The following is a 27965-nucleotide window of genomic DNA, read 5'->3' on the forward strand; positions in this document are numbered from 1 at the left end:
ATATAAGATACACCTGAATGGCAAAAAAAAAGCCAATTTGTAAAATTTGCGGAATGAAGACGTACACAATGTGTAGAAAATGGAATGTGTTCTTCTGCTACAATGATAAAAGAAAGAGTTTGAATAAATTCCATGAATAAGAAGAGTCCATTGTAATAAAAATATGCTTTACAAAACATACCTTGAATGCATACTAATAATTTTATTGAAAAATATCGTCTAAATTTAAGATAAGCCAAGGAAAAACAAAAAAATTTCAAAATTAGAAAAAGTAACCAAGAATGGTATAAAAAGCTTTTTTTTTCAAAATTTAATTTTTTTTTAAACTTTTAATTTTTCCTTGGTTTATCTTAAATTTAAACGATATTTTTCAATAAAATTATCAAATAAACTCAAAAGAATTTGAATTTGCCCATAAAAAAGTTACAAGAAGTAAGTTATTTAGACCTGCAGAAATATGGTGTTTTATTTCATCTCAAAAGTTCAAACCCTCACAACAGAAAAACTGCTTAATGAATAAGTCTGAAACTTTGCATACTAATTACAGGTATACGAAGCTTCAATAACTAAGCCTTAGTTTAATTTTATCACCCATAGAAATAAAATAGCGGTAAATTTTCTAAAAAACCGTAAAAATGCCTATTTTGATAGCTTTTCTAAATTAATCTCAAACATAAGAAAACATTTTGTTTAACAAAGCAAACTTAATTCCTTTGTAGAGAATTGAATGAAGTTTTTAAATGTGTCCTTGAATGTTCTGTACAGTGATCCCTTGTTGAGAAATTGATAGTCAAAGTCAAAAGTATGGTTTTTGGTTTGATGACTTATATTGCAGTTAAAAAAAATCGTAGAAGTTTGAACCAAAATGAATTTTAAAGCCAAATAAATAGCCTTTTTAAAAATAGTAATCATTTTATCAGAACAAATTTTCCCACTTTCTTAGGGGAACAGTAAAAACGAAAAAAAATTGGAAAATTTTGGTTTTTGAACAGTTCCAACAATTTAGCTATTTTACCGTTAGAAAGAAAATATTTTAACATTTAATCCTGAAACTAGAAGAAAAGAGCTTTCACATGCTTTTTATTTTGTCATGATGCGATCATTTTTTACTGAGATACAGCCTTTCAAAAATCACTAAAAAAAATCACAATTTTTTTTTGTTCCCTTAATTTTTTGGGCTAGTGTATTTATGTGATACCCTTTTTCAACCCCTAAAAAAGCTAAAAAATTGTAAGAAAAAATTTTATATCATTTCGTTCATAATTCATTCTAACGATTTTGAAATTTTTTTTTCTAAAAATTCGTTGCTAGCCATTTAATTTCTTGCATAGCAATTTTTCCTTCACAATTTTCATTTTATAAAAAGAATTTCATAAGAAAATGAAAAGAAAACATGCAAAAGTTGATTTCATGAACTCAAAAACCACTTTGAACCGAACCGAAAAATCTCATTTAGAAAAACCACTGCAGCAATTTATATATTGAATAGTTTTTTAGATATGAAAAATTTGAACAAATATTAAAACTAAATTTTTGTGTGTTGTTCTAAAATTAAAATTAATCAGCACTTCAAAACAAAATTTCCAAATATTTCACAGACCTGTTTTCAAAAAAATGATTTTTTAAAAAAAGTTTAAAACTTTTTTTTAGACATTTTTTTAAAACGCTACCAAATAAAAAGTTTCATTAAAATCGCTTTAATCGTTTACGAGTAGTTCCGAAATGAAGAAAACGGTTCTATGACAGGAGATATCGTTAAGAAAAGATGGAAAAATATTTTCCGCAGCTCACATAAAAAATGTAATCAAAATCGTTAGATTCGTTTTTGAGAAAACTAATTTTCTTAAAACCGTTTCGCCCAAAACCCTTTATTACTACATTTAAAACAAATTGCTTCAGACACACAGACAAAACTACGGGAACCACTTTCTATGTATTCTCTACCTTTGTAATTGCCATCCATAGCGTAGAATGTAAAAACCGCTCTTTTTTCTTGTTTGGAAAGAAAATTGTTTTGTTAAATACTTTTTTTTTTTTGCGAAAATGGAAACGACGAATTATGAGAAAATAATTTCTAATTTATTCGTAGAAATGATAATAATTGAAAGTACATATCTTTAGTCCTGATTTTTTTTTCAATCGTCAGTTAGACTATCAGAAGAATAAATGTCAATATAAAAAAAACTTGTATTCCTAGAAATAAGCTCTAAATGAGGTTTATCTGACTCTATTGAAAAATTGGCCCTTAAAGAAATTAAAAACATGTATAAACCAAATACGAAAATGTTCACCTACTCCTACAATTTGTATGTCATTGCTTTTACAACATACATTTGTGATAAGAGTTAAGCATTTGTATAAGTAATTAGATTTTTGATTTAGGTAATATATGGACAGATGTACATATGTATGTTGACCAATTTAATCAATACGATTTTATCCACAAAAAGATCCGAAATGAATAGTCATGATTGCTCCCTTTTCTTAAAAAACAAAAAAAAACTAATCAATTTATTTACTCGAAATGAAGGCCAATTTTATTCATAAGATGGTATTTAAAACACAATTACGACGCTTAACGAAACAACCTCGAAAGTTTAAAAGCAAAAAGTCCATTACGATGTATCGCATTTTAAAAGTAGCTAGTCATCGGCCTGGCCGTATCAGGAGAAAATAAACCATGGAACCTAAGAAAAAGTCTAACCAAATTTTTGAATATTTCGATAATACTCTCCAGGATTTTTGTAGAGAAACTGCATTGCATGCATTAAAATATATTGGCAATCGAAGTCTTCAATTATGGGAGAGGTCAGTATAATTCGTTATTTTTCTTGATTTTGAGCAAACACTAACAAGAAACTTCAGACTTTTATTTCTAACTGCTCTTTTGGTATCTGTGGGTGTCTTGACTCAACTTATAAGGAATACATACATGTCCTGGCAAAATACTCCTGTAATAATTGGAATAAGTCCACATCCAGCTTATATTCATAAGATTCCATTTCCTGCCATAACAGTTTGCAATATGAATCAAGTTATCAAAGGACGAGTTGAACATTACAAGGAAAAGTATAAATGTCCAGAAAATTGAATTTTTCACTTCTCAAAATCTTTTTTTTTTTTATTTCAGGGATCCAGATCCAATACCTTATGGTCTTCTTCAAATGATCTGCCTTCGAGACGATACAAATTTTAGCCAGTACAAGACTTTGCCCCAGCCAGAAACCCAATTGTTCTCGGATTTTATTTCGCATGTAAGTTTATTAGTTAGTAAGTTTTAAATTGATTGCAAGTGAATTTCAAATCGGTTGGTATATAGTTGCAAATTAGTTGCATAGTGGAATGTATACATCACATATGCTATATTTTCAGATTCTAATCTCATTCATATTGAAAAATAGTTCTAAATCAGTTTCAAATAAATTGCAAATGGGTTTCAAATTGGTTTCAAATTGGTTTTAAATTAGTTGCATCTGTATTCATATTTTTTTAATTTCATCTTATAGCACGTTCAAGATTGTGAAGGAATGATGAGATCCTGTCGCATGGGTGGAATTTATCAAAATTGTTCTGATTTTTTCCGTCCAGTCTTAACTGATGAAGGACTTTGTTGCTTATTTAATTCTGTACATCCATCATTTTTGTACAAAAAAGAGTAAGATTTTTTTTGATTTTATAAATTTAAGTTAGTTTAGTTTTTTTTTTTTTTGTTAAGTCCCTATCCAAATCTTCGTGACTTGACGGCAACTGATGGAAGAGTACCAGTTTATTGGAATCCAGAAACTGGCTATCAACAAAATCTTCCACCAAAATACTATCCAAGGGTTGCTTCTGGAACTGGGTTTTCAATGGCACTTTCAATAATGTTTGATGCAGAAATGAACGATTATTATTGTTCTTCAACAATGGGTCCTGGATTTAAGGTAATTCTTTAGAACACAAAGTATAGAACCGAGAATGTAGAATATAGAACGAAAAACAAAAAAAACATAGAACAGTAAACATTGAACAAAGAAAAAATAAGATAGAACCAAGAATTTACAACTTCGATCGAAGAACATAGAATCTAGAATATAAAATGTAAATCGAAGAACATAGAATTTTAAGTAAAGAACATGCAATATAGAACATAGGACATGAACAAATGAACATATTATTAAGAACATAGAATATAAGACAAAGGAGACAAAATTCATTGAGCATAAGAAGAGAACAACGAACATAGATCATAGAATTTAAATCGTAGAACGAAGAAAAAAACGTAGAACATGGAATATAGAACATAGAAAATAGAACATAGGTTAGAGAACACATTATGTATTTAGAACATAGAACGTAAAACAAAAATGTTCACACTAAATATAGCAAAACATAGAACATAGAACATTGAATATAAAACATAGAATAACTGATATAGAATACAGAACGTACAATTAGGACACAGGACAGCAACATAGAATGAAAATATAAAATAAAAAACATAGAACTTTAAAATCGAAAATAGAACATAAAATAAGCAACATAGAACACATAATGTACTACATCTATGTATTTCTAGATTGTTCTTCACAATCCAATCGAAACTCCATTTGTCAAAGAAACTGGTCTGCCCGTTCAGCTTGGCTATGAAACAAAGTTCCGTTTAGAGGCTGTACAAACCGAAGCCTCAGATGATATGCGAGGCTTACGTCAGCGAGACCGTCAATGTCACTTTAATTCTGACAGTAAACTGCATTACTACTTGCAATACTCCCATCGTAACTGTGAACGTGAGTGTGATTCGCAGTTGTATTTCAAATACTGCGGATGTGTTCCATATCATTTGCCTCAGATGTTTCCAAACGTATCCGAATGCAGACTAAAAGATTTCGCCTGCCTAACCTCAATCAAAGACACTTCAATTGTTGTTAAGGACAAATGCAAAACAAAATGTCTACCAGGATGTTTTGATTTGACCTACAAAGCAACAACTTTTGCTGCTCCACTTACAATGGGTGGATATGCAGTTAATTTTTTGAACGCTGAAAATGGTAAGAATTTTTCAAACGAATACATCAAAGAGAATATTGCTGTGGTGCATTTTTATTATGAAGAAAATGTTTATCATGGAAATATGCGATATAGTTTTATTGGATTGACACAGTTTTTATGTAAGAAATAAGTTCAAAATTTTATATCCAGTTTTATTATAGAAATTCTTTCATTTTAAGCAAGTACGGGTGGTCTTCTTGGACTTTTTACTGGATTCAGTTTGATATCAGTTGTTGAAGTTTTCTATTATTTAATTTTAAGACCGATTCGAGATATATTGACAAGGAAGAAAAAGAAAACGGATAATTATTTGAAGGTTGGTAATATTTATAGATTTTTCAAATGTGAATCTTTATTTTATTTTTTCAGCCCAGATTGGTTCAAGTTCGATCATCTTTGATAGATAACAGAAATATCAAAAATGTCGGAAGATTAGCTGATGTAGCTCATTTTAAATCAAAACTTTCACACCATTCATTTGACGGTCGAGATAGAGATAACTTTCAATATCGTCAGTAAGATTATTTTTCTAAGCTTTATAAAACTTGTTTAATCAAGCTACAGTTTAGAAAACGCGCAAGTTTTTGAATAATATTAAAAAGAAGGATTCAATCAGTTTTAGAAACATCAGAGAAGAAGACACGACCTGATTTATAAGATTGATGTGACACGGAGGCATACAAATAATATTAAAATTATATTTCTATGTTTTCTTTAATGTTAACTTATTAATGTTATCAGAAATAAAGGAAATCTGTTATTCGTGTTGTCTGTTTTATTTTAAAACAAACATTGGTAAACTTTAAACCAGTTAAATTAAATTGCTATGAATGAGAAAAGTCAAATAATGTTTGCTTCAAAAACTGTTGATATTTTCTTTTTTTGGAAAACGAACAACACGTCCTTACCACAGTATTTAATTGGTTAATAATCATACACATCTCACAATCACAATTCAACAGGCCATCCGAAAGATTTCAAGCAAATATTTAACAGAAGTGTTTTCTTTTTTTTTTTAATAGTATTTTTTTTCGGAAAATCACTGATTCCAAATTTTTTACAAAAAAAAAAAAAATAATAATTGAGTCAAAACATAAAGAAATGTTTAAATCACATACACATTTTTAATCTGAGAAAATTTTTGGAATATATACCTGCCAATTTTAAATATTTTTTTTCTCAAAAACAGCTCATACAAATTTTATATAAAAATTCAAGTGTTATTTTATATACCTTCCAGATTAATTTTTTGATATTTTTTTCAAAATCTTTATTAACCGCACCTTATTTAAAACTAAACTTTTTTTTTAATTGTGAATTTATTACAATTTATTAATTTTAATATGACATTTAACATAGTTTAAAATATTAAAAACAAAAATACAAATAATTCATTTTTTAAAAATAAAATTTCGAAAATCGAACTTTTTTGGAATTTTGGTTTTATAAGTAATAAAAATAATAACACCGGCACACAAAAGAAAAAAAAGTGTCATGTACCAGAAACCAGACCCATCTTTCTATATGTTTCTGGACACGATGAATCCGAATTTCAAGTCCGTTTGGCCTGGTCACCCTCCACTTTTGAGCTGTGACTGCATTTTGTTTTAATTTTTATGCTTTTTTTTTTTGAGTTTTTTGCATTTTTCTCAAAACTGAAGGGTGTTCGGGCAAAACGGACTTGAAATTTGAATTCAGCGGGTCCAAAAACATATAGAAAGTTAGGTCTGGTTCCTGGTACATGAAACTTTTTTTTTTATGTGCCGGGGATGAAAGCGACATGTCGCGACATGCCGCTGAATCCGAATTTCAAGTCCGTTTTGCCCGGTCACCCTCCAGTTTTGAGAAAAATGTAAAAAAGACCCCAAAAAAGGCAAAAAACTTACTTTTTTTAGTAAGGGACAGGGCCAAACGGACTTGAAATTCGGATTCAGCGTGCCCAAAAACATATAGAAAGATAGGTCTGGTTCCTGGTACATGACACTTTTTTATTTTGTGTGCCGGTGTAATCAGTGAAAACTGACTTTGAACTAAACCATACATTCCCAAAGAAATCGTGAGCTAATTCCAAATCAAAATTTTAGTGACGATTTTTTTTTTTTTTTTTGACAATTATATTACTTCAGATTGCAGTTCAAGAAAATAAAATATTACGTAAAATGTACTTTTCGTTTGACTTTTATATCGATACATTTATTTGCTACCTAAAAAAGTGGAAACGGTTCTTTATTCTATATTCCGAAATTCTATACGGCCAAAATTCTGTATTTGCATGGAGTTGGAGTCAAAATTCTACCGAGGTCTAAATTCTTTATTCTAAATTCGTCTTTTCAAAATTCAGTTTTTCAAATTCTGCTTTTCATAATTCTAAAAAAAAAAAATAAATAAAAAAAGGTGCTTAGTTTTTTTAAACTTTATATAAGTATACAAATTTGATAAATATGAACATTATGTAGAATATTATGGAAAAAAAAAATAAGTTTTAAAAGGAAAGAAACAACATCTTAAAGCTTTTAAATTTTTAGAAAAAAAAATTTCTTATTACCTATGTACATTAGGGTGTGTCAAAATGCTAAAGTATGGAATTTCCAAATGTAATAGCTTTTAAAAGTTACATTACTTATCAAAAATAAATGCTGCGTTTACAATTTTCATTTTAATTAATATCTTTGGCTCGCTCAAAAAATAGGAAGAAATCGAAGAAGTTTGAATTTTTAGAGATTTTTGAAATAAATGTTTTTTTTTTCAACTGCGCCGTTTGAATACAAAAACAAATATAATAAATATATATCTTTATAAGAAAAAACTTTTAAGCTTATATATGTTGGAATTGAACACTTAGTAAAGAAGCTGCGAAATAATATGCGAAGGAAAAAATACATTTTTTCATATAAAATCGTTTTTTTCCTAACAACTTCAACCGATTTGAGCGAGCCAAAGACGAATGATATTATGAATTTTTTTTACATATTATTAAACCTTAGACCCTAATTAAACTTTTGAGCACTATTACATTGCAAAATTAGAGTAGGTACCTACTTTTTTCGGCCATACAAAAGTGACACACCCTAATGTACATGTTTGGGCCGTTAAAAAAAAAGTTGTTTTTTACTAATTTAAAAAAAATTTTTTTAAGTCGATATTCCATTCAATTGTATCAATTATTAAAAATTTTCAAAAAAATTCAATGTCTCATTTTCGAAAATTTGATTTTCAAAAAACAAAAGATATCATTTATTTTTTTTATTTTTTTTTGTTTCTTATAATAATTTTTGTTGAAATTGATAACGTTGTTCAGATTTTAGAAAAAAAAAAAAAAAAAAGGTTCTATGGCAGGTTCATAAGTAGGTACCTACTGTTAATAATGATTTTCGAATAAGAAGGGTGATATGCATACAAAATAGTAAATGCTTTTGCTAGAAAAAAATGTTAAGCAGGTACCAACTTTTCCAATTAACATTTTGTACATATCAAAACTAGTTAATGCTTTCTAACTCTTGGTATTTAGTATTAGTAAATTAAAAGTATTTACTACTTTTTATGCATATCATCCCTTTTGTCTAAAAACTATTAGGTATAGGTACATATTTGAATTATTTCAACGAAATCGTTGGAGCCGTTTTTGACAAAATTAATCTTAAACATATTTTTGTTCTAAAATGTAGTACCTATACCTACGCAAGTAAAAACTGTATTGGTTCACAAAAAAAAAAAAAATAATTAAAACCCAGGTAAAACCCAAAAGTTTTAGCACTTCCTGTACGCCGGGTACGTGCATTAGAAATAAAATTGTTTTTTGTTTTTTTTTTAACGCTTAAATTTTTTCATGAACCTACTATTTTTCTTATCAGAAAGTCATACTATTTATTTCTGGCAGTACCTTCTTTTTATTGAACTTTTACGTTACTTAACGCTACGGTAACGTAAAGTTAAATAAAACTTGAATAAAAGCTTTTTGAGATTGGTTCACAATGACAAACTTTAAAACCGTTATTGTAACACCACCATATTCCAAAGACACCGGCTCTAACTACATCATTTCACATTCAACAATTCAGTTGTGTTCGTGTTCCGTTTGTAGTTAAACGTTCCTCTTTTGTATTCCAATTTTAATCATTTTAATTTTATAAGAATTGCAAGTGCATGTTGAGTGCTTTCCAATCAGACAGAACTTAATATTCCCAACAAGAGTTAGTTAGTGCAAGCGAGAAGTGAAAGTTCTCTCTAAGTGGTCTATTAAAATATCTAATTACCTATATTTGAAAAGTTGCTGTTTACAACTTAAAAAAAACAAAGGTGTGTCTTGAAATTTTAAATTTAATTATTTATGAAGAAAATTAAGAAATTCTAGATGTTAGTAAATAGAATGTGAAAACAAACAACAAAGAAAGGCAAAAAGAATTATGTAGATTTCATTTCAAGTTGAGGAGAAAGAATAATCCGCGATATGAGAACTTGAAATGCAGAGAAACGAAAATAATAAATAAAATAAAGAAACAAGAAAAATATAATATCACTATCAAGACCGGTAGAGGTTTGGGTATTTCATTTAGTTTTTTGTTTGTATAAATTCTGGAATAAAGTTTTTTTTTTCTACATGTTACATTTTTAATACTAGGTACTTATTTATCGAAACTGGAGGCATTTAATGCGTAATTGCATGGATAAACAAGAAAAACGTATAGGTTGCCTACCACCTGTTAGGAATCCCACATACTTATATTGAGCTCAAGTTAATCACAAAATAATAACATAAATAGTTACAAAGTTTCTACGTTGTGAGTATGTTAACGTTTGAATGAGAAAAAACCTTTTTCATAGTCATTTATTTCTAACTTTGACTTATTGTAAAAAGTTGTCGCAACAGTAAATTGTAAAATTCAAATTATAAAATATATTGCGAGACCTGTGACTCATCAGTCACGACACGAGTGATATGTAAACATAACAAACATAGATGTCACACTATGTAAACTACACTTTCAAATATAATAATTTTTGAGCATTGTCATCCACCATACTGGAAAGCTAAGATGTTTACACAAAAAAAAATTCTAGCCATACAATTTAATTCTGCAAAGTGGAAACATATTCCTCTGGGAAACTTACAGCTCATAACTTGTATTTCAATTATAAAGTCTAAAAACTTAGTAAACTAGTTTTTTAGAATTTATTGAGGAATATTTCATCTGTTCCACAGTTACTGCTTAACTACTTATCATAATTTGACAAATGAGGTATCGTTGAAAAAGTCTTGGTCTTTTGCTGGTTACATTCTCCATGATGTCACATTAAATTGAAGAAGGCCCCACCGTCAAGATACAAACGTCATGAATTTGTTTATTTTCTTTTGGATCTTAAAATTATTATAAATGCTTTTAAAAACGCAGCTTTGCACTTTTCTTTTCTCTTTTTTTTTGCAATTGGCAAACCATGAGTTTTAATCCAACCAAAAGATAATAGAGTACATAATCTATCTCTAAATATCTTCACTGTTTCGAGTTGGAGTTATATTATACCTACCTTAAATGGAAATAAATGACAAATTGTATTAAAAAAGTTACTTATACGCCTCCGAAACAATTGGAAGTTGTTTGTTTTTTTTTGCAAATTAACACATATTGAAATAGGGGGCAGTATTTCATCATTTGGGAAGCAATTTTCTTAAAAATGACTTTAAATAAAAAAAGAAATACACGACTAGGTCGCATGTATTTGCGTTGAACAATGTATTATTATTATTATTATTATTATTATTATTTTTTTTTTTTTTTTATTTTGAAATAGCATAAAATGCATCTGAGTTATAGTGGAGTAACTAAAGCTCAAAAATTGGCAATATTAGGGAACCCGGCCGAACAGCTTCGATTTTGATGATCTTTTTTTTCAAACGTTGGTAATTAAAAATACTTTAAAGTCTATAGATTAAAAATTGCCGGTGTTGCCGTTTTGAGTTTTTAAATTTAATTGAAGATTTTTGTGAACAAAAACAATTTTTTTTCAAAATTTTTTCGTAAATTTCATAAATTAATTGATGCCAAAAGATTGTCTAGGAAATTCAAGGAAAAATTATATATGGGAGTGAGGGACAATCTTCCATAGTTCAAGCGATAGATGCAATTTTCTTATTAATTGACTTCAAACACAAAAAAAAATATTTGGACACAACGGCAACACCTACAATATTCAAATATACATTTTTTAAAAGCTAGAAGCTTAGTCATATATGTAAAATTAAAATTAAGCTAATTGAATTAAGGGTTTTGAAAGAATGGTAACTGAACTCAGATTTTTGAAAAAAAAAAAATTATTGAAAAAATTTTGACATGTCGTTTTTTAAACTTGGTCGTAATATAAAATGCATTTATTTTCAAATTTTTTTGGCCGCATTTATTATGATTTCAAATTATAAAAGGAAATGTCAATATGTATTACGGTTTATGAAAAAAATTAAAAAGTATTTCATTTTCGAAGAACTTTTTTTAATTTTTAGTTTTGAAAAAAAATGTAACTTAAAGTTCAACATCTAAACATAAAATTATTTTTAATTCATTTAATAACCCTTACTGTTGAAAATTAAATAGCAAAAATTTAAAGTTCCTATTTACCACAGTCTTTGAGAAAATTAATTATTTCAATGCAAAAATTCAGTTTTAATTAAAAAAACCATTGAAATTGAAGTAATTTTTCATTTTTTTTTTTTTTCAAAAGGTGTGATATATTGTACCTTTTTTGCTTCGAAATTCAACTGATAATATTTAAAAAAGTCATTTTAAATTTTTCTAATAATATTTTTTTTTTAATTCTGAGTTTGAGGACCATTTTTTCAAAAAGTCTTGATTAAATTTAGTGGATTTAAATTTAAGAGATAAGAATGAGCTTCTGGCTTTTTAAAAATGTATTTTAAAATATTTTAGGTGTTGCCGTTGTTTTCAAAATATTTTTTTGTGTTTGAGGTCAGAATGTTAGAAAATTGCATTTATCGCTTAAACGATGGAAGATTGTCCCTTACTGCCTTTTATATATTTTCCTTAAATTACCTAGAGAATCTTTTGCTATCATTTGTTTTATGAATTTTAAGCAAAAAAATGGTTTTGTTAAAAAAAAATTTAATTTTAATTTTAAAAAACAATACGGCAACACCGGCAATTTTTAATCTATAGACTTTAAAGTATTTTTAATTACCTACGTTTGGAAAAAAAATCGTCAAAATCAGAGCTGTTCGGCCGGGTTCCCTAATAATTTGCTTTAGTTACTCTACTAATATTACACAAATTTTAGAAATAAAAACTCAAGTGTTATTTTATGGGAAATCTTCAAACTTTGAGAGACAGTATGTATGTAGTATGTAAAATTAATCTTAGGTGCTCAATTTTTTAGAAAATTTTATGTATTTCCGAAACAAAGCACCAAAAAAAATAAAATAAATCTTATTCAATAGGACGTTTTTACTGTGAATTTTGTTTGGAACTTAAAATTATTCCAAGTTTTCCTTTAAAACGCAGGTTTTATTTTTTCTTTGATGATAAAGTTGCTTAAAAGTACAATGTAATGTGCTAGTTTCGGGTAGCAATCAATGTACCTATATACCTAAAACCTAATATACATAAATGTTACGAATACACCATCGTTACTATTTATTTTTTTTTAATTCAAATTAAAAGGCACTTTTATTACTGAATTATAAAAGCTAAATTGGTAGCTTAGGAATACTTGAATAAACATTAGGGTGGTCAAAAAACTATTTTTTTTTTCGAAATTTGTTCCACTTATTTATTACATTAACATTTTGAAGTTTCAATTCGCTACCTTAAGCGGAAGAGTATGCTTATAACAGTTGAATGTTTAGGTTTTGTATACGTACGCTTGATTTTTTGTTTCACTTTTTTTGAAAAGCAAATATATTATTAAGTTTTACTTGTCTTAATACGTAGACATAATATCTATCAAATATTTTTTTTTCCGAAAAAAATGTGAGCAATAATTAATAATTATAACAATTAACCCTTTCGGACCCAGCGTTACTCTCATGTAACATATTTTTAAAAATTCGTAAAAAATATTAAATTAAATAATTTTTTAGGCTTATGGCTTATTTGAAAGATAATAATGTCTAGTTACTGGATTATTACAAAACATTAGTCAAATAACATACCTTTAATTTTTTTTATCGAAAAAGGGATTGAAATTCACATTTTTTTTTATGGTCATAATTTTGAAAAAAATTATAGTTTCATAAAAAGTTATTTTCTCAGTTGTCCGATTTTTTTTATTGGTCATAGGCAGTGCATGTTACTTACATGTAAAATGAGAGTAACACATTAGTTTTGCTATTTATTATTTTGGAAAATAACTTTTTACTATTCATATTTCTTAGTTGTGATGTTTTCGACACGATAATACTGAAAAAACATTTTTTAATATTGATTTTCATAGCTTGGGTTCGAAAGGGTTAACAAGCAAAAGGTGCAAATAAAAAGTCTTTGTACTACCTGTTGACTAAATTTACTTGAAAATGGAGTCAGAAATTATTATTATTATTATTTCAATGTCTTTTTTTAGAATAAGTACTACAAAAACAATTTTCAAGCTATTTAAAACTTAAAAATATATAAAAAAAATATTTTTTTTACTTTTTCCCAAAAAAAAAATACAATTTTTAAATATCGATCAGCACCCAACATACAACATAGGAGGCTGAAAATTCAGCAGTATGTTACCAATAGGATGTGGAACCAAAGTAAGGGGTGGCCCGACGATTTTTTGAAAATTTTATTTTTCCCATACTGAAAATTTTTAGTTGTGTATTTTGTTTGGAACTTAAAATTATTCCAAGTTTTCTTTTAAAACGCTGCTTTGCATTTTTACAAAGTGTTGTTTTAGTTTCGGGTTGGAATAAATGTATGTGTATCTCTAATTGGAAATAAATTATGAAATGTAAAAAAAAAAAAATGTTACGTATACGCCACCGTTAACTTTTATTTTTAATACAAATTATAAGAATATATAATTACTTTAACATAAGAAGCTAAATAGGTAGCTTAGTAAAACTTGAATAAACATAGTTAAAAAGAATATTCTTTTTTTTAAAACAAAACAAAAAAATGCGTCAATCTACAATTTGATAGTATTTTGGTATACAGCCGGCAAAAATTTTCTGTTTCATTGTTTTAGTACAGGAGTACGTACTGATAAAATCAATATTTATCGATTAAACAGTTCTATAGAAATACACATTCAAATTCTTAAAACATATGTGAGATTTTCTTATACTCATTTTATTAGATAGTATTATTTACTCCTGCACTTAAACTTTGACTTTATTAAAATAAGGGCCATATTATTTGTATACCAAATACTATTTATCAAATTAATTGATGTTGTACAAAATTTTGTCATGTATACAACATACATACACGCGCCAAAATGCTTGTGTATTATATGTGCATGTGTATATGTTTTTTTTTTTGCACGCAAAAATTTCATATTTGTGACGGATACAATTTAACACTCACGTCAAAAATGAATGTTTTGTTGAGAGACAGAAAAAAAAATTTTAAAGATGAAGAATTTTTTGAAAATATATGCTACAAATGGATTAATCATTAAAAATCCTAACTTAATTCTTTTAGATGTACCTACTCTTTTTTGTATAAACAATTTTCCTCTCCAACTGACTGTTAATTTATTTTTCAGTGATGACTTCATCTTTCCGATGAAAAACACTTTTAATTTTCTTCTTAAACATTACAATTGATTGTTTTTGTTTGATATACAAATAAAATAACAAGTCTATGTAAGAAGATAAAATGAATGGTGAATGAAAAAATTAAGCAAAAATAAATATAAAAATCATCTTCAAAGTCAATACTTACCTATTTTTTTTTTTTTTTTTCTAAAGCCTATTATTTCAAAGAATTTATATACCTACAAAAATACAACAACAGATAACCATGTATCTATTTTGTGTACATAGAAATAAATATGTATCTTCTTACTTTTTATTCTTGTTGTTTATTTTTTTTTTTGTTATAAAGATCTATGTTGGGTGCCCGCCAAATAGTCGTCTAGTTGTGCCATTACCCTCTCTGCAGTTCGTCTAGAAATAGTAATTTAGTAGCAAAAGTGGCGTCACTGGGGAAATTCGGTTGAATGTATCAAGAGAAATTTCTAAAGAAGAAAAAACAACAACAAAATGTGCCCATAATGTCGTTGTCGTCAGTCGACCTCGACTTATTGGGGACTTTCATTTAGGTTGGATTTTTTCTTCGGAAGTGCGAGTGTGCCATCGAAACCACTTGTTGCTTCTTCTTGGTGCTAAAAGCTAAATTATTGTCACCTTGTTTAGAGCTAAGCAAGATAACATGTGCTTCTGTTAGACTATTAGTCTATCCCAGGCGGAATTTTATTTATTCGTTGTCATAAAGAATTAAAATGAAATTTTTGTTTGAGTTTGCGTAGTTGAGATATTGGAACATGTCACATATTTTAATGTATTCATATTCTGTTTGTATTTTATTTTTTTTTGAATTTGAATTTGGTGATGGATATGAGTTTGGTATCAACTAAAAAAAAATTTCGCTTGAACTTGATTAATTTTTGATATATGGACGATTTCATGTGATAAAAATGTCAACAATACTTTGGAAGAATGTCAGTCTTTTCCTGCAGGGTATTTTTAATTATTCTAAATGGGTGTTTTATCTGTCAAAAATATACTACACCACCACAGTTCAAGGTTACTTTTAGCGAAATCCCCTTTCAAAGCTAGTAGTGCGGAAAGTAAAGATGATTTATTTATGCAAATGAAATCACGTGATACAAGATTTAATGAAAATTAAGAGTTGTTTGTATATCTTCCTAAAAAAAAAAAAAAAAAAAATAAAGTTTTGGAACTAGAAAGTTGCTACAGTAGGTGTGATATAAAAGGAAAATGTACAGACAAATTTTTGAACTTTAATACTTGATTTTTTAAATCCATTTTTTTTTAAATCGTGTTTTGATATTTTCAATTTATTTTAAATTTTCTATTAATTGTTTTATAAAAAAAGGCAAAGGTAAATATTTTTAAAAAATATTGATACATTTATGCATACATTTTTTTATTCTATTTTTTGTCTTGTTTGGGAGGGGTGAAAATGTAATTAGAATAGCAATGCTTAGTCAAAATTTCCTTCGTTTATTTATGTTATAATAATAAAAGTGCATCAAAAAAATTAATACTGCAGATATGGACATACATTATTTTTATACCATATTCGCTATGTCAAAGTCGGTTAGAAAATGAACCCAAAGATTCAACTTCTCTTTTTTTACTAATAGAAAATTATACATTAGGTATAGTTAATAAATAATAAATGAAAATAAAATTGATGAGGGGAAGTTTTTTCTCAGAGGAACAATTAATTTTTATTGGATCTCATTAAAAAATCAATAACCTAATTAACTCATAAAAAACAGTAAGTTTTTCATTCAAATGAGTTAAATAATTTAATTATTCCTTTGACCATCAATAACATATTTTATCCATCAAAAGTGTCAACGAAATGAAATTAAATTTAATGAAGTTAAATTCATTCATGTCAGACGAAAATAATTTGTACTTGCGATATAGGTACCTATGCCTACTATATATCAAGTTATGCCTTCGTACAAAAAAAAGTTGAGATAACATTTTTCCATGACATTACGATGGTAGAGAATGCCAAAAAAGTGGGTCCCGGAAGTCCGTCTGTCTGTCTGTCTGTATAAGGAGCTACAGCCTAAACGGATGGACCGATTAATGTCAAACTTGGTATGTAGCGTTATTTGGCGACTCTCCAGATTGGTTTTTGGAATTAATTTTTTTGGACCAAAAATAGCGGTACTTGTCATATACCGATTTTAGTAAAATTGAAATATCTCGAAAACGGCTCTAACGATTTTGTTTAAAAAAATCAAATGTTAGTTTTAAGCTAAGGTCTATATTTCAATGAAAATTTTTTTTGAAAATCATTATTAACGGTACCTGCCATAGAGCCGTTGTTTTTCTAATTCGTATATCTATGAAACTTCTTATTCGATTTCAACGAAACTTTTTGTGAAGGAGCATTTATATAGTTTAAATATAAACAAAAAAAAATTTCAAAAAAGTAATTTTTGGATTTTTCAAAAAAAATTGAAATTTGTTTTTTTTTTTTAAATCAAATTTTCGAAAACGGGACATTGAATTTTTTTGAAATTTTGTTTTTAGATATAGATTAGTGATTTCTACAAAATGGCATTACAATTTTATGTTAAAACTTTTTTTCCAAAAAATTATTTTTAAAAAATTGTTTTTTAAAAAACGGCTCAACGATTTTGAAAATTTTTTTTCTAAAAATACACGTTAATATATCAATCAAAACTGCATACTTGTTTTGGAGGGCAATTTAATTTCAGATTTTATTTTATTTTATTAAAAAACGAATTTTATTTTTTTTTTTCAAATTTCTATATAAAAAGTCTTAAAAATTTAAGCAACTTTAATTACAAATATCTAAATCATTTAAACTTTTAATGTAAATTTTTGAATAAACAAAAATAAACGCTCAAAAAAATTTGAAGAATTTTATCTGTTTTAAAAGTGTGTTATCTTAAATCAACAATATATCTGTTCTAAACTAAAATATGTTTTTTTTTTTATATTTTTCAGATTAAAAAGACAAATTTCAATTTCTCCAATCAAATCCATTAAACAAAAACAAACCAAAATGTATCCATTCGTAAGTACAAATCAGTTGTTGAACTTTGAAATGTTTTCTTTTTATTTATTTACGTAGATTTACTTACTAACATTTTTCTAGTTAAACAAACCAATTTCGTACACAAACCAATTTTGGACAAATCATTATCTAGAATTCAATAAAAAATGAAAACAAAAAATAATAAAAAAAAAAAAAACATTGTGTTAATTTGAGTGTGACATACTTAATATACAAAAAAAAAATGATGCAAAATGAACTGAATCACCATCTCAATAAAGTTATTTCAGTCTCAAATTAATTTACTATTAACCTGACCAGATGAAAAACGTCACAAAATGACGTCAAAGACGCGATTTCTGACGTAAAAAGATTAATTTTCCACATACATTACGCATTATATTGAAATTGAAGGTATTTATACAAACCGGCCGGCATTTAAATTCTGTCTCACATCAATTATCATCATCAGATGTAAGTTTTCTATAAAAATGTGACTCACATGAATTTCAGAAAATCCAGATTGTGTGAGATCAGTGACAGCAAAGTGTGTTTAGTTTTTAGTTTTTGTTTTGTTGTGACAGTATAATTCAAATTGACACTATCTAAAGTCGCTGAAAATATTTACGATGAGAACTCTTACAGCTTTGAATTGTTTTTCATTCACCTTTGTAATCTGATAAAACACTTTTTAGATAACTAAGCGCAATAATATTTATAAACTTTTGAAAGGGGATGGGGAAAGATATTATTTCGTAATAGATAAGAAGATATTTACAAAAATAGACAAATTAGTTTGAGATAGTGTCCATAAATAACTCACAATCAAGGGCTTATAAATAACTCCGTTAAATTTCTATGCAATTAAAGAGATTTTTAGTACGATTTTAATATTATAGTGGAATATTTCTCGCAATACTTTAGGACCTTCAGAATTAATTCCAAGTGAATAACATTTGTTTAATAACGGTATAACTTTTTTCAAATTGTTGGAAATATACTTTTTTTAATAAAAACAAAAATCACATTATTCGCAGTTAAGTTTGACAGCTATACAAGGTTTTTGACCACATTTTCCAAATTTAAGCATTTGTTTAAAGTTATACAAAGTTTTTAAATACGGGGGTAGATTTATAAGATACAGTCAAAAATCAGTTTTAACTTCTGCGACTGCAATTTTCTTGTGAAAAAAAGTGAAAACTATTACACTTTAGACTTAACTTTTAAAAATCATGAATAAAGTCGGAAGCTCTTTTGAACAAGAAAACTTACTTTAAAAAAAAAAATCTTTTGAATTTCCAAGTGCCGACCGCATCTGTACTGAACTGTTAAGAAATAAAATGCACGAGTGTGTCGCTCGAAATTGATCTAAGAGTTAAAATTACTTAATGGTTTAAATGTTTTTATTAACGGTTTTAGTCAAATTTCAATTCAAGTTCAGTCCCCTAAAAACTTCAGAAAGGTATATTTTGGTCCTTGTGGCAAAAAAAAATTAATTTTGCTGACCAGTGTTATTCACACATTAAATTAAAATTAAAAAAAAAAAATAATAATGTTCCATTTTCCAAAATTTTATTTTGTAAAAAAAAATAAAATATACGACTTGGTCGCACGGGGACTTGCTCTTAGAACTCAAGACTTTTTATATACAAATTTGGTAAATGTGTATGAAAATAAAATTCGTTCTTCAAATGAAATTGAGCTCCAAGAAAAATATGCTTCTTAAAAATTAAGATTCATTTAATCAAACAATATTTCAAAATCGTTAGAGCCGTTACAAAAATACTAATTTCTAATAAAAAATACAAAAAAATTAAAAAAAAAAGGAAAAAATTTAAAATACCTATCCAAAAATTTTTTTTTTTCAACATTTTAATTTAAATGTTGAGCATAAAAAATTTGTTTAAAATGAACAAATTATTTGGGAGATAGAAAATTTTAGAAAATACTTCAATGAGAGGAACCGTTAATAATGATTTTTGAAGAAAAAAAAAAAAACATTTTTCATTTAAGATATACCTTGTCTAAAAACTGTTATTTTAAATTTTTTAATCAAAATCGTAGAAGCTGTTTTTGAGAAAATTAATCTTTTTTTGTCCAAAAATATTAATAACACGGTTTTACAAAAATGAGGTTTCAAAATATACGCGGGAGGAGACCTATCAGGTTTTGTAGAGCTAGTCGCACTGATTACGAAACGCTATTTGAAAATCCCCTAACACCCCCAAAATCTGGAGTTACGGGCAAAAAACGGTTTTTTGGACCTTCACCTATTGAAAAAATTCTAGCTTCGTCAATTTTTTACCCATTTTCGATTTTTTTACAGTTTTTGATAGAAGATAAATATACCTTTTCAACAATGTATCAAACATGTAACTCGGTTAAACCACTTAGAATTTATAAGCTGTCAAAGTTCAAAAATTACATTTTTTTTTGTCATTTGCCCAACTTCGGCATCAATTTAAAGTATGTGTTTTCAAAACAACATGCTATTTAAAAAATATATTCTAAAATTATATTTATTTCCCAATCAATCGAGGTATTTTTTATGAAAATCACTTCAAAATTGGCTTAGAAAAAAAAAAATTTTCGATTTCAACCCAGATACAGAAATTCGAACTTTTAGGTATAGAACAAAAATGTTGTTTCGGCACGTAGTAGGATAACTTGGGCGCCAGGATTTGATAAAGGGTTTTTGTAGAGGAGCTCAATACAAGCATTTTTTTCTTTGGGAGGGGGTCTATCTCTCCCCGTTTAGGTGGGAGGGGCATTTTTCTAAAAAAAAAAAATTATCAAAATAAAAAAAAATTATTAAAAAACAACAGCAACACTTACAGTAATAAATTATACTATTTCCGAAAGGCAAAATTGTACATTTGATTTTAATTTTTAAATCAATATAATATAACCAATAGTTTTTGAAATAATCGATTTCAAATTTAAAAATAGGCGAACAAAATTTTTTTAAAACTCATTTTATACTATTTTTGTCCAGACTGTGAATTTTAGTAAAAAAATTACTCACACAGAAAACTGCCTCAATTGATTCCTAATCGAACAGTGAAAACTATATGTTTCTATGTCTTCTAGTTTATGAGAAAATGGAAAAATAAAAACAAATAAAAACAAAAAATATTTTGAAAAAAGAAAAATCTGATAAAATAATTTTTCAATTTTCTCAAAAACTAGAAGACATAGAAACATATAGTTTTTACTGTTCGATCAATCAAGTTTCTTCCGAGCTCTAACTTTAGTTTTAAAGTAAATTGACAGTAGGGCAAGAATGAAGAAATTAGTTATTACAGATTTCAAAATTAAACTTAGGACTTTTATCGGTATTAAAATTAAAACTCTGTAAAAAAAATTTGCTTAATCTTAAAATTGTCAAGGAATTGCTTGCAGGTGTAGCTTTTTTAATATGTTCATCACTAAAACAACATGAGGAATTTTGAGAACATAAGAACTATGCTGTCACACAAATTCAATGAAACATCTCATAACTACTATCCGTGCATCCCATTTTCCCCATTATCCTCGCCTTCCTTTTCCCCTTGACGTTTCCTTGTCATAGTTTTGGAGCAAAACTATCTACTTTTTCAAGAGTAATCAATTGCTCGACCGTGCTTGAAAAAATTATCAAAAAATTTTACAAACACCTGCATTTCTAGAGCTTATTTTCTAGCTGCCCTTCTGCAAACAGTTATCAAAAAATTTCACTTAGTTAAATATTTTTTTTTTTTGTATTCTGTCCATTCAAAATAACACAATGTTAAAATATAAAATTTCAAAATTAAAAAAAAAAAAACTACCATCATGTAATATAATCATAAAAAATACTTAACACCACCTTATTCTATATATATATATTGAATTTGTAGGGCTCGGGTAGATCACAACCGACTCCACCCCAAAACCAATACCAGTCACCGAATCCGAGTGCACCTTTCGGTGCTGGATGGACGCAACCATCAACTCAGCCACCAACTCATGGTGGCTATCCATCACCATCCCAACAATCAAATAATGCTCCCTATCCAACTGGTCCCTCCTATCCGTATCCAAGTCAGCCAATTAATAATGCTCCCTATCCAAGTTATGGTCAAGCAGCTCCTGTTGCCCATCATCCACCATATCCTGGTTCATCTTTCCCACATAACCCACAGCAACAGTATCATGCGCCATATCCCCCGAGCTCTACAAATTCGCCAACTCCTTATCCTCCTCCAACTCATTCATCAACACCGTATCCTCCGGCTCCTGTTCCTGGTCCATCTCCTAGTCACTCTGGACATCATCATCATCAAGGATATCCTCCGTCCTCCTCCCAGATCCCATCCCACAATCAACCTCCATATCCGATGCAACCATCAGCACAACCTGCATATCCACCGCATGCACATGTGACGCCAGGTGGGAATAATACCGCGACAACCGGTTTGGCCAAGTGTTTCGGCGAAATGAACAATCGGCAGAGTATTGTCCGAAAAGAGGTTTGTGTCTTGGATTGTTTTAATATAAATTTTTTTTTACTCTCTTTCAATTAAATTATTTTTAAATTTTTTATCTAACTAACAACTTTTCTCGCAAACTCACCAAAAAAAAAAAAAATAATAATAAACAAAAAACGGAAACAGGAAATCGGTTTCATGTCCAATGGCCGAGTATGTGTGTTTATTTATTTTTTGTACATTTTTGAAAGCTTAAAATTGCTTGTGTACCTATACATTTTCTCACTTTAGCTTGTAATACTGTGTTTTTATTTATTTATTTTTTTTTTTTTGTTGCAATTTTATTTTCGCTTTTTATTGACGGACAATAGATTTATCGTATGCATACATCGTTCTCTGCTCGGTTTTTGTATATATTTAATCATCATTTTTATACTTGACACGATGACGATGTTTGCGATCGCAAATAGAAAAAAAATGAAATATATTTTGCCTTTATCATGCAATTGAAATAATTACAGTAATTCTTTTCTTCTTTCGAATTGACAGCTTTGTAGAAAAAAAAACGTAAAAGAAAAAAAAAAATAATAATAAATGTTTTATAAGATATCCGCATAATGATCAAAAAAAGTTTTAATTAGGTTGTATATTGTTTTGTTAGTTTTATCTGGTTTAGTAACAGATGTGTATTTTGTAACATGTGACCCCAAAGATAGTTACAAATTATTTTATATTGTTTGATCGATTAACAATTTAAGAGGGATACAATAATATTTTCACATTTTTGTTACATGTTTTAGTGTCAAAACGCATTAAAATCCAACCCATACAAATATTAATTTAAAAATTAAGACTGAATTATACGTTAAATTTTATACTATCTTTTTTAATGGAATCACGTTTAAGTCATAAAATATTTATTGGTTGAAGCCAAACAAAAAGTTATAAAGACCTCGTCACACAGAGTGTTTGACATTTTTAATCCTGCTAACGCTTTGGAGCGTTACTCATTGCTTAGGTTCACTTGGTAGCTCTATCTAACATGACTGTTCAATAACCATTAGGGTGTGCCGAAAAAAAACTACTCTAATTTTGCAATGTAGGTAATAGTGGTCAAAAGTTTTATTAGGGTCTAAGGTTTAATGTTAATAATATGTAAAAAAAAAAATTATAGGTAATATCGTTCGTCTTTGGCTCGCTCAAATCGATTGAAGTTGTTAAGAAAAAAAAACGATTTTATATATGAAAAAATGATTTTTCTTACCTTCGCTTATTATTTCGAAGCTTCTTTACTTAGTGTTCAATTCCAACAAATTCTTGGAATTATCTTCCACGTAAAAGCCTTAAAAAATTAAATATATTTGTTTTTGTATCCAAACTTCGCAGTTAAAAAAAAAACTTGCCTATATATCAAAAATCTTAAAAATCCAAATTTCTTCGATTTATTCCTATATTTAGAGCGAGCCAAAGACATTAATTAAAATGAAACTTTTAAACGCAGGATTTAATTTTGATAAGCAATGCTTTTAAGAGTTATTACATTTGAAAATTCCATACTTTAGCATTTTGACACACCCTAATAACCATTGACTGAAAATAAGATGAAATATTTTTGAATTTTGTCTAGTTTTAGTTATAAATATATCAAAATTTGCAGCGATGTTGGAATGGTATTTCTTTAATTATGACAGTTTAAACACCTTCCTAAAAATTTTATTTATAAAATCTTATAATAAAGGCAGTTTAAACTAAAACTTTTATCTCCCCTTAAGTAAAATAACAGAAAAATAAGTTTTAAACAAGTTAATATTGTGTTGCCAAAAATTTCAAATTTTCTTAAAAAGCAGGAATAATAGAAAAAAAACTAGTTCATATTTCAGTTAGAAGTTTAAACTTTTTATGAAAAACCGATAAATATTGAGCTAAAATATTTTTAAGAAAACAAAAGCCCAGATATTATCAGAAATTTTTCAAAATAACTGGTAACACAAATAACGCACTGGTACCTACAAACAATAAGTTTTTTTTTCTTAATTTAACACAACAAGATTGGAAATTTTTAACTGGGTGACCAATTTGTTTTTTATGGTAACTCAGTAAAGCAGTATCGCAGTTGTAAATACCTAATTTTATCGCAAATGTGCGAATTTAATTGGAAAGCAAACAGCAAAAATAAAGCCACTGCAAAAATAAAGCCACTGGCAACTAAAACTTTTATCTCCCCTTAAGTAAAATAACAGAAAAATAAGTTTTAAACAAGTTAATATTGTGTTGCCAAAAATTTCAAATTTTCTTAAAAAGCAGGAATAATAGAAAAAAAACTAGTTCATATTTCAGTTAGAAGGTTAAACTTTTTATGAAAAACCGATAAATATTGAGCTAAAATATTTTTAAGAAAACAAAAGCCCAGATATTATCAGAAATTTTTAAAATAACTGGTAACACAAATAACGCACTGGTACCTACAAACAATAAGTTTTTTTTTCTTAATTTAACACAACAAGATTGGAAATTTTTAACTGGGTGACCAATTTGTTTTTTATGGTAACTCAGTAAAGCAGTATCGCAGTTGTAAATACCTAATTTTATCGCAAATGTGCGAATTTAATTGGAAAGCAAACAGCAAAAATAAAGCCACTGCAAAAATAAAGCCACTGGCAAAACTAACTGTAAGCATAAAAACATTGTATAGTAATAATAATAATACAATTTTTGTCTGTACTTATCTCACAAATGCGGTAAGGCAGCGGTCACGCAATCTAAAATCGCACCTATTCCAGTGATTTTGAAGCTACTAATTTGCTTAGCTTATTCCCCCTGGCTATCAATGGCTATAATTTATTTAAAGAGTTACAACAAGCCGAAATAATTTGTGCTCATTATTTTAAATTACAGTAACTTTTAGTTTTGTTAACTCAGCTAAGCTAAGATTTTATTCCTTTCTGGAGACACAATTTAATTTTTTTTATTTTTCATATAATGCGTAATAATCTACTGGGATTGAAACAAAGTTGAAAATTCATTACCTTGACAACAATGTTCGAGTGCAAAATTAGATTCGACTAATTTTCACATATCTAAATATGTATAAAAATAAATGATAAAATTGAATTAAAATTATTCTTTTACTCTATATAAACAGCTTAACATTCTAAGCAGTCGTAAATTTTATTTTACTTTTTTAAACTTGAAGCATACATTTTCTGCTATTTTGGCTTTCTTCCGAGTAGTATCTACTCATGAAATAATTTTTTAGGAGGAAATCCAGTTTCTAGATTTAATTTTTCTAAAAGCTTTATATAGAAAAAAGATTTATCTTTAAAAACCGATTTTATCGATTTAAATTTTTACAATTAAATTTCTCTGCCAATTTTGTAGTTTAAATGATATCGAGGATTATTATTAATTGGCTAAAGATTTTTTAAATCATTTTTTCTTGCACTTCTTATAGTCCTCAAGATGTTGGCCATTTTTTGAAAATTGTCTATTAATTTTTACAGATTTACCGAATTTTTAAGTCAAATAATTCTAAAATACCTTTACGTAATTAAATGTGTGTTTGGTGCATTAGCAATGAAATTAAAAAAAAATTGATTTGATGTTTGATATTCAGATCGTTTTCTCAACTAATTTAAAACTAAATGACAGTAGTTGAGTACCAGCAAACTTTAACTTCAACTAAAAAACAGAGTAACATACCAATTATCACAAAGAATGCTTAAAAAGCTCTATTAATAGAAATTATAAGTTTTGTAGTGGACCAACCTCCTCTTAAAAACAAAAATTCCAAAGTATTTTTGAGCCTTTCTTGAAATAATATTTGCTAACACGAATGCCACGTTTTGAATTCCAATTAGATTTTGAATAAAATAAAAAAAAACAAAATTTAAACAATATCCAATAATGATTAGATTAATGTCACTAGAAACTAAATATAGATAATAATTTATCAATTGTACGAACGCTATATAAAGTTATTATGCGTAGGCGTTGAGTTCAATTAATTTCTGATATTTAATTTATATGGTTTTGTTTTTAATTAATCTATGTATATTTGCTTCTTATATTCCTCAGGGAACTCCAACTGTTCATCCAGCTCAAAATTTTGATCCCGTCAAAGATGCCCATGACCTAAGAAAAGCAATGAAAGGTTTTGGTACTGATGAAAATACCTTAATTGAAATTATTTGCAGACGCACAAATGACCAAAGACAGGTAAAATCAAAAACTACAAACTTCAATAAAAAAATAAAAAAAAACTTTCCATTGTGAATATGGTTGTTGTCTCAACTAAAATTCGATAAACTTTTGCTAAACTTTAAAAGCTTTACCTTCAAGGGTTGCCATCGTTTTATTTCTAATTTTGCTTCATCGTTCATTTTATAGGAAATTCAACGCCAATACAAAACACATTTTGGAAAGGACCTCGTCGAAGATATAAAATCAGAGACAAGTGGCAATTTCCAGAAACTCTTAGTTGGTCTTCTACGTCCAATTGTTGATTTCTACTGTCACGAAATGTGTGATGCAATGAAAGGTATTGGTACCGATGAAGATGTCCTTGTTGAAATTCTGTGTACTCTTTCGAATATGGAGATCCATACAATTAAAAATCAATATTTAAGAAGTAAGGAAAAATGTTTAAACTTTAATATGAATGAACTAAGGATTTAATTTTTTTCAGTGTACGGTGCTCATTTGGAATCTGAATTGAAATCAGAAACTTCTGGTAATTTCAAGAGACTTTTGGTTTCCCTATGCACCGCATCCAGAGATGAAAGTGGACATGTTGATCCTGAAGGTGCTCAAAACGATGCCAGAGAATTGTTGAAAGCTGGTGAGCTGCGTGTTGGTACTGATGAGAGTACATTTAACATGATTTTGTGCCAAAGGAATTATCATCAATTAAGATTGGTATGATCCTTGAATTATTTTCAAACTGAATAGAGTTTTAATTTGTATGTTTTTTTTAAAGATTTTCCAAGAATACATGAACATGACAGGACATACTTTGGAAAAGGCAATTAAAAATGAATTTTCTGGTGACATTCAAGATGGACTTTTGGCAATTTACAAATGCGTTACAAACAAGGCCGAATATTTTGCATCACGCCTTTACAAGAGTATGGCTGGACTTGGAACAAATGATAAACAATTGATTCGTGTGATAATCACACGATGTGAAGTAAGGGCTTGAGGTTCAAGAATTTTTAAAGATTTTTGATTAAATTTTGTTCAATCTTACAGATCGATATGCAAGACATCAAAGCTGCATTCGAGGGTTTATATGGAAAGAGTCTTAAAAGCTGGATTAAGGTATGAAACTTTTATTTAAAAAATCTTTGAACTTTTTTTTAACTTTCTTGATTTTATTAGGGTGACACATCAGGGCACTACAAACATGCTTTGTATGCTTTAATTGGAGAACAAAGATCATCCTAAAAAAATCAAGATCATCACAAATTTCCTTGAAAAATATAAAATCATTTTTGTTATTCTTTTTGAAATCTCGAATTCAGCTTCTGAATGTTAAATGTTCAAATTTAAATTTAAATAAAATCTCTTTTGCCTTGTAATTTATGTATTCTTTTTGGTATATATTGTCCTACTAATAAAAATTAAGAAATTATTAATTGTTAAATTTAAATGTTTGAGCTGGAAAAGAGAATAGTATTTAAATAAAACATCCAATTATACTATAAAATATAAATTAGCTTTATGTAATTTTTCACTTTTTATATAAATGTATACAGAACAAACAAAA

At 27.7% G+C, this 27965-nt stretch overlaps 3 protein-coding genes across 5 annotated transcripts in view; 2 read left to right on the plus strand and 1 right to left on the minus strand.

Moving 5' to 3' along the window:
• LOC129911836 (glutathione hydrolase 1 proenzyme-like) overlaps positions 1-27965 on the minus strand; it is a 126558-nt gene that overhangs the window by 46546 nt on the left and 52047 nt on the right. The gene's annotated exons all lie outside the window — the stretch shown is intronic.
• Positions 2679-5796, plus strand: LOC129911839 (pickpocket protein 28-like). 2 transcript variants are annotated; one of them, XM_055989810.1, is made up of 8 exons: positions 2679-3069; positions 3131-3254; positions 3507-3655; positions 3716-3923; positions 4559-5150; positions 5211-5347; positions 5401-5546; positions 5596-5796. In XM_055989810.1, the coding sequence occupies exons 1-8, from the start codon at positions 2933-2935 to the stop codon at positions 5621-5623; spliced, it is 1521 nt and encodes a 506-aa protein (XP_055845785.1). In that variant the 5' UTR covers positions 2679-2932; the 3' UTR covers positions 5624-5796. The 2 variants fall into 2 exon arrangements, with proteins under 2 accessions (XP_055845785.1, XP_055845787.1); XM_055989812.1 differs by having other exon boundaries at positions 5401-5796.
• Positions 9079-27965, plus strand: LOC129911838 (annexin B11). Of its 2 annotated transcripts, XM_055989808.1 has the most exons (9): positions 9079-9327; positions 17705-17774; positions 21632-22243; positions 26276-26416; positions 26588-26828; positions 26886-27115; positions 27177-27386; positions 27449-27517; positions 27578-27965. In XM_055989808.1, exons 2-9 carry the CDS (start codon positions 17763-17765, stop codon positions 27641-27643), a joined length of 1581 nt encoding a protein of 526 aa, XP_055845783.1. In that variant the 5' UTR covers positions 9079-9327; positions 17705-17762; the 3' UTR covers positions 27644-27965. The 2 variants fall into 2 exon arrangements, with proteins under 2 accessions (XP_055845783.1, XP_055845784.1); XM_055989809.1 differs by lacking the exon at positions 21632-22243 and having other exon boundaries at positions 9082-9327.

This window comes from Episyrphus balteatus, chromosome 2, assembly GCF_945859705.1.
Source record: "Episyrphus balteatus chromosome 2, idEpiBalt1.1, whole genome shotgun sequence".
Lineage (NCBI taxonomy): Eukaryota > Metazoa > Arthropoda > Insecta > Diptera > Syrphidae > Episyrphus > Episyrphus balteatus.

Bases quoted from the DNA above. Each gene is read 5' to 3' on its own strand.
- LOC129911839 (XM_055989810.1), top strand. From the start codon at position 2,933: ATGTCCTGGCAAAATACTCCTGTAATAATTGGAATAAGTCCACATCCA. The intron at 3,070-3,130 runs GTATAAATGTCC...TTTTTATTTCAG, and splicing joins GTTGAACATTACAAGGAAAA to GGATCCAGATCCAATACCTT. The intron at 5,348-5,400 runs GTTGGTAATATT...TTATTTTTTCAG, and splicing joins AAACGGATAATTATTTGAAG to CCCAGATTGGTTCAAGTTCG.
- LOC129911838 (XM_055989808.1), top strand. The intron at 22,244-26,275 runs GTTTGTGTCTTG...TATATTCCTCAG, and splicing joins AGAGTATTGTCCGAAAAGAG to GGAACTCCAACTGTTCATCC. The intron at 27,518-27,577 runs GTATGAAACTTT...TGATTTTATTAG, and splicing joins GTCTTAAAAGCTGGATTAAG to GGTGACACATCAGGGCACTA.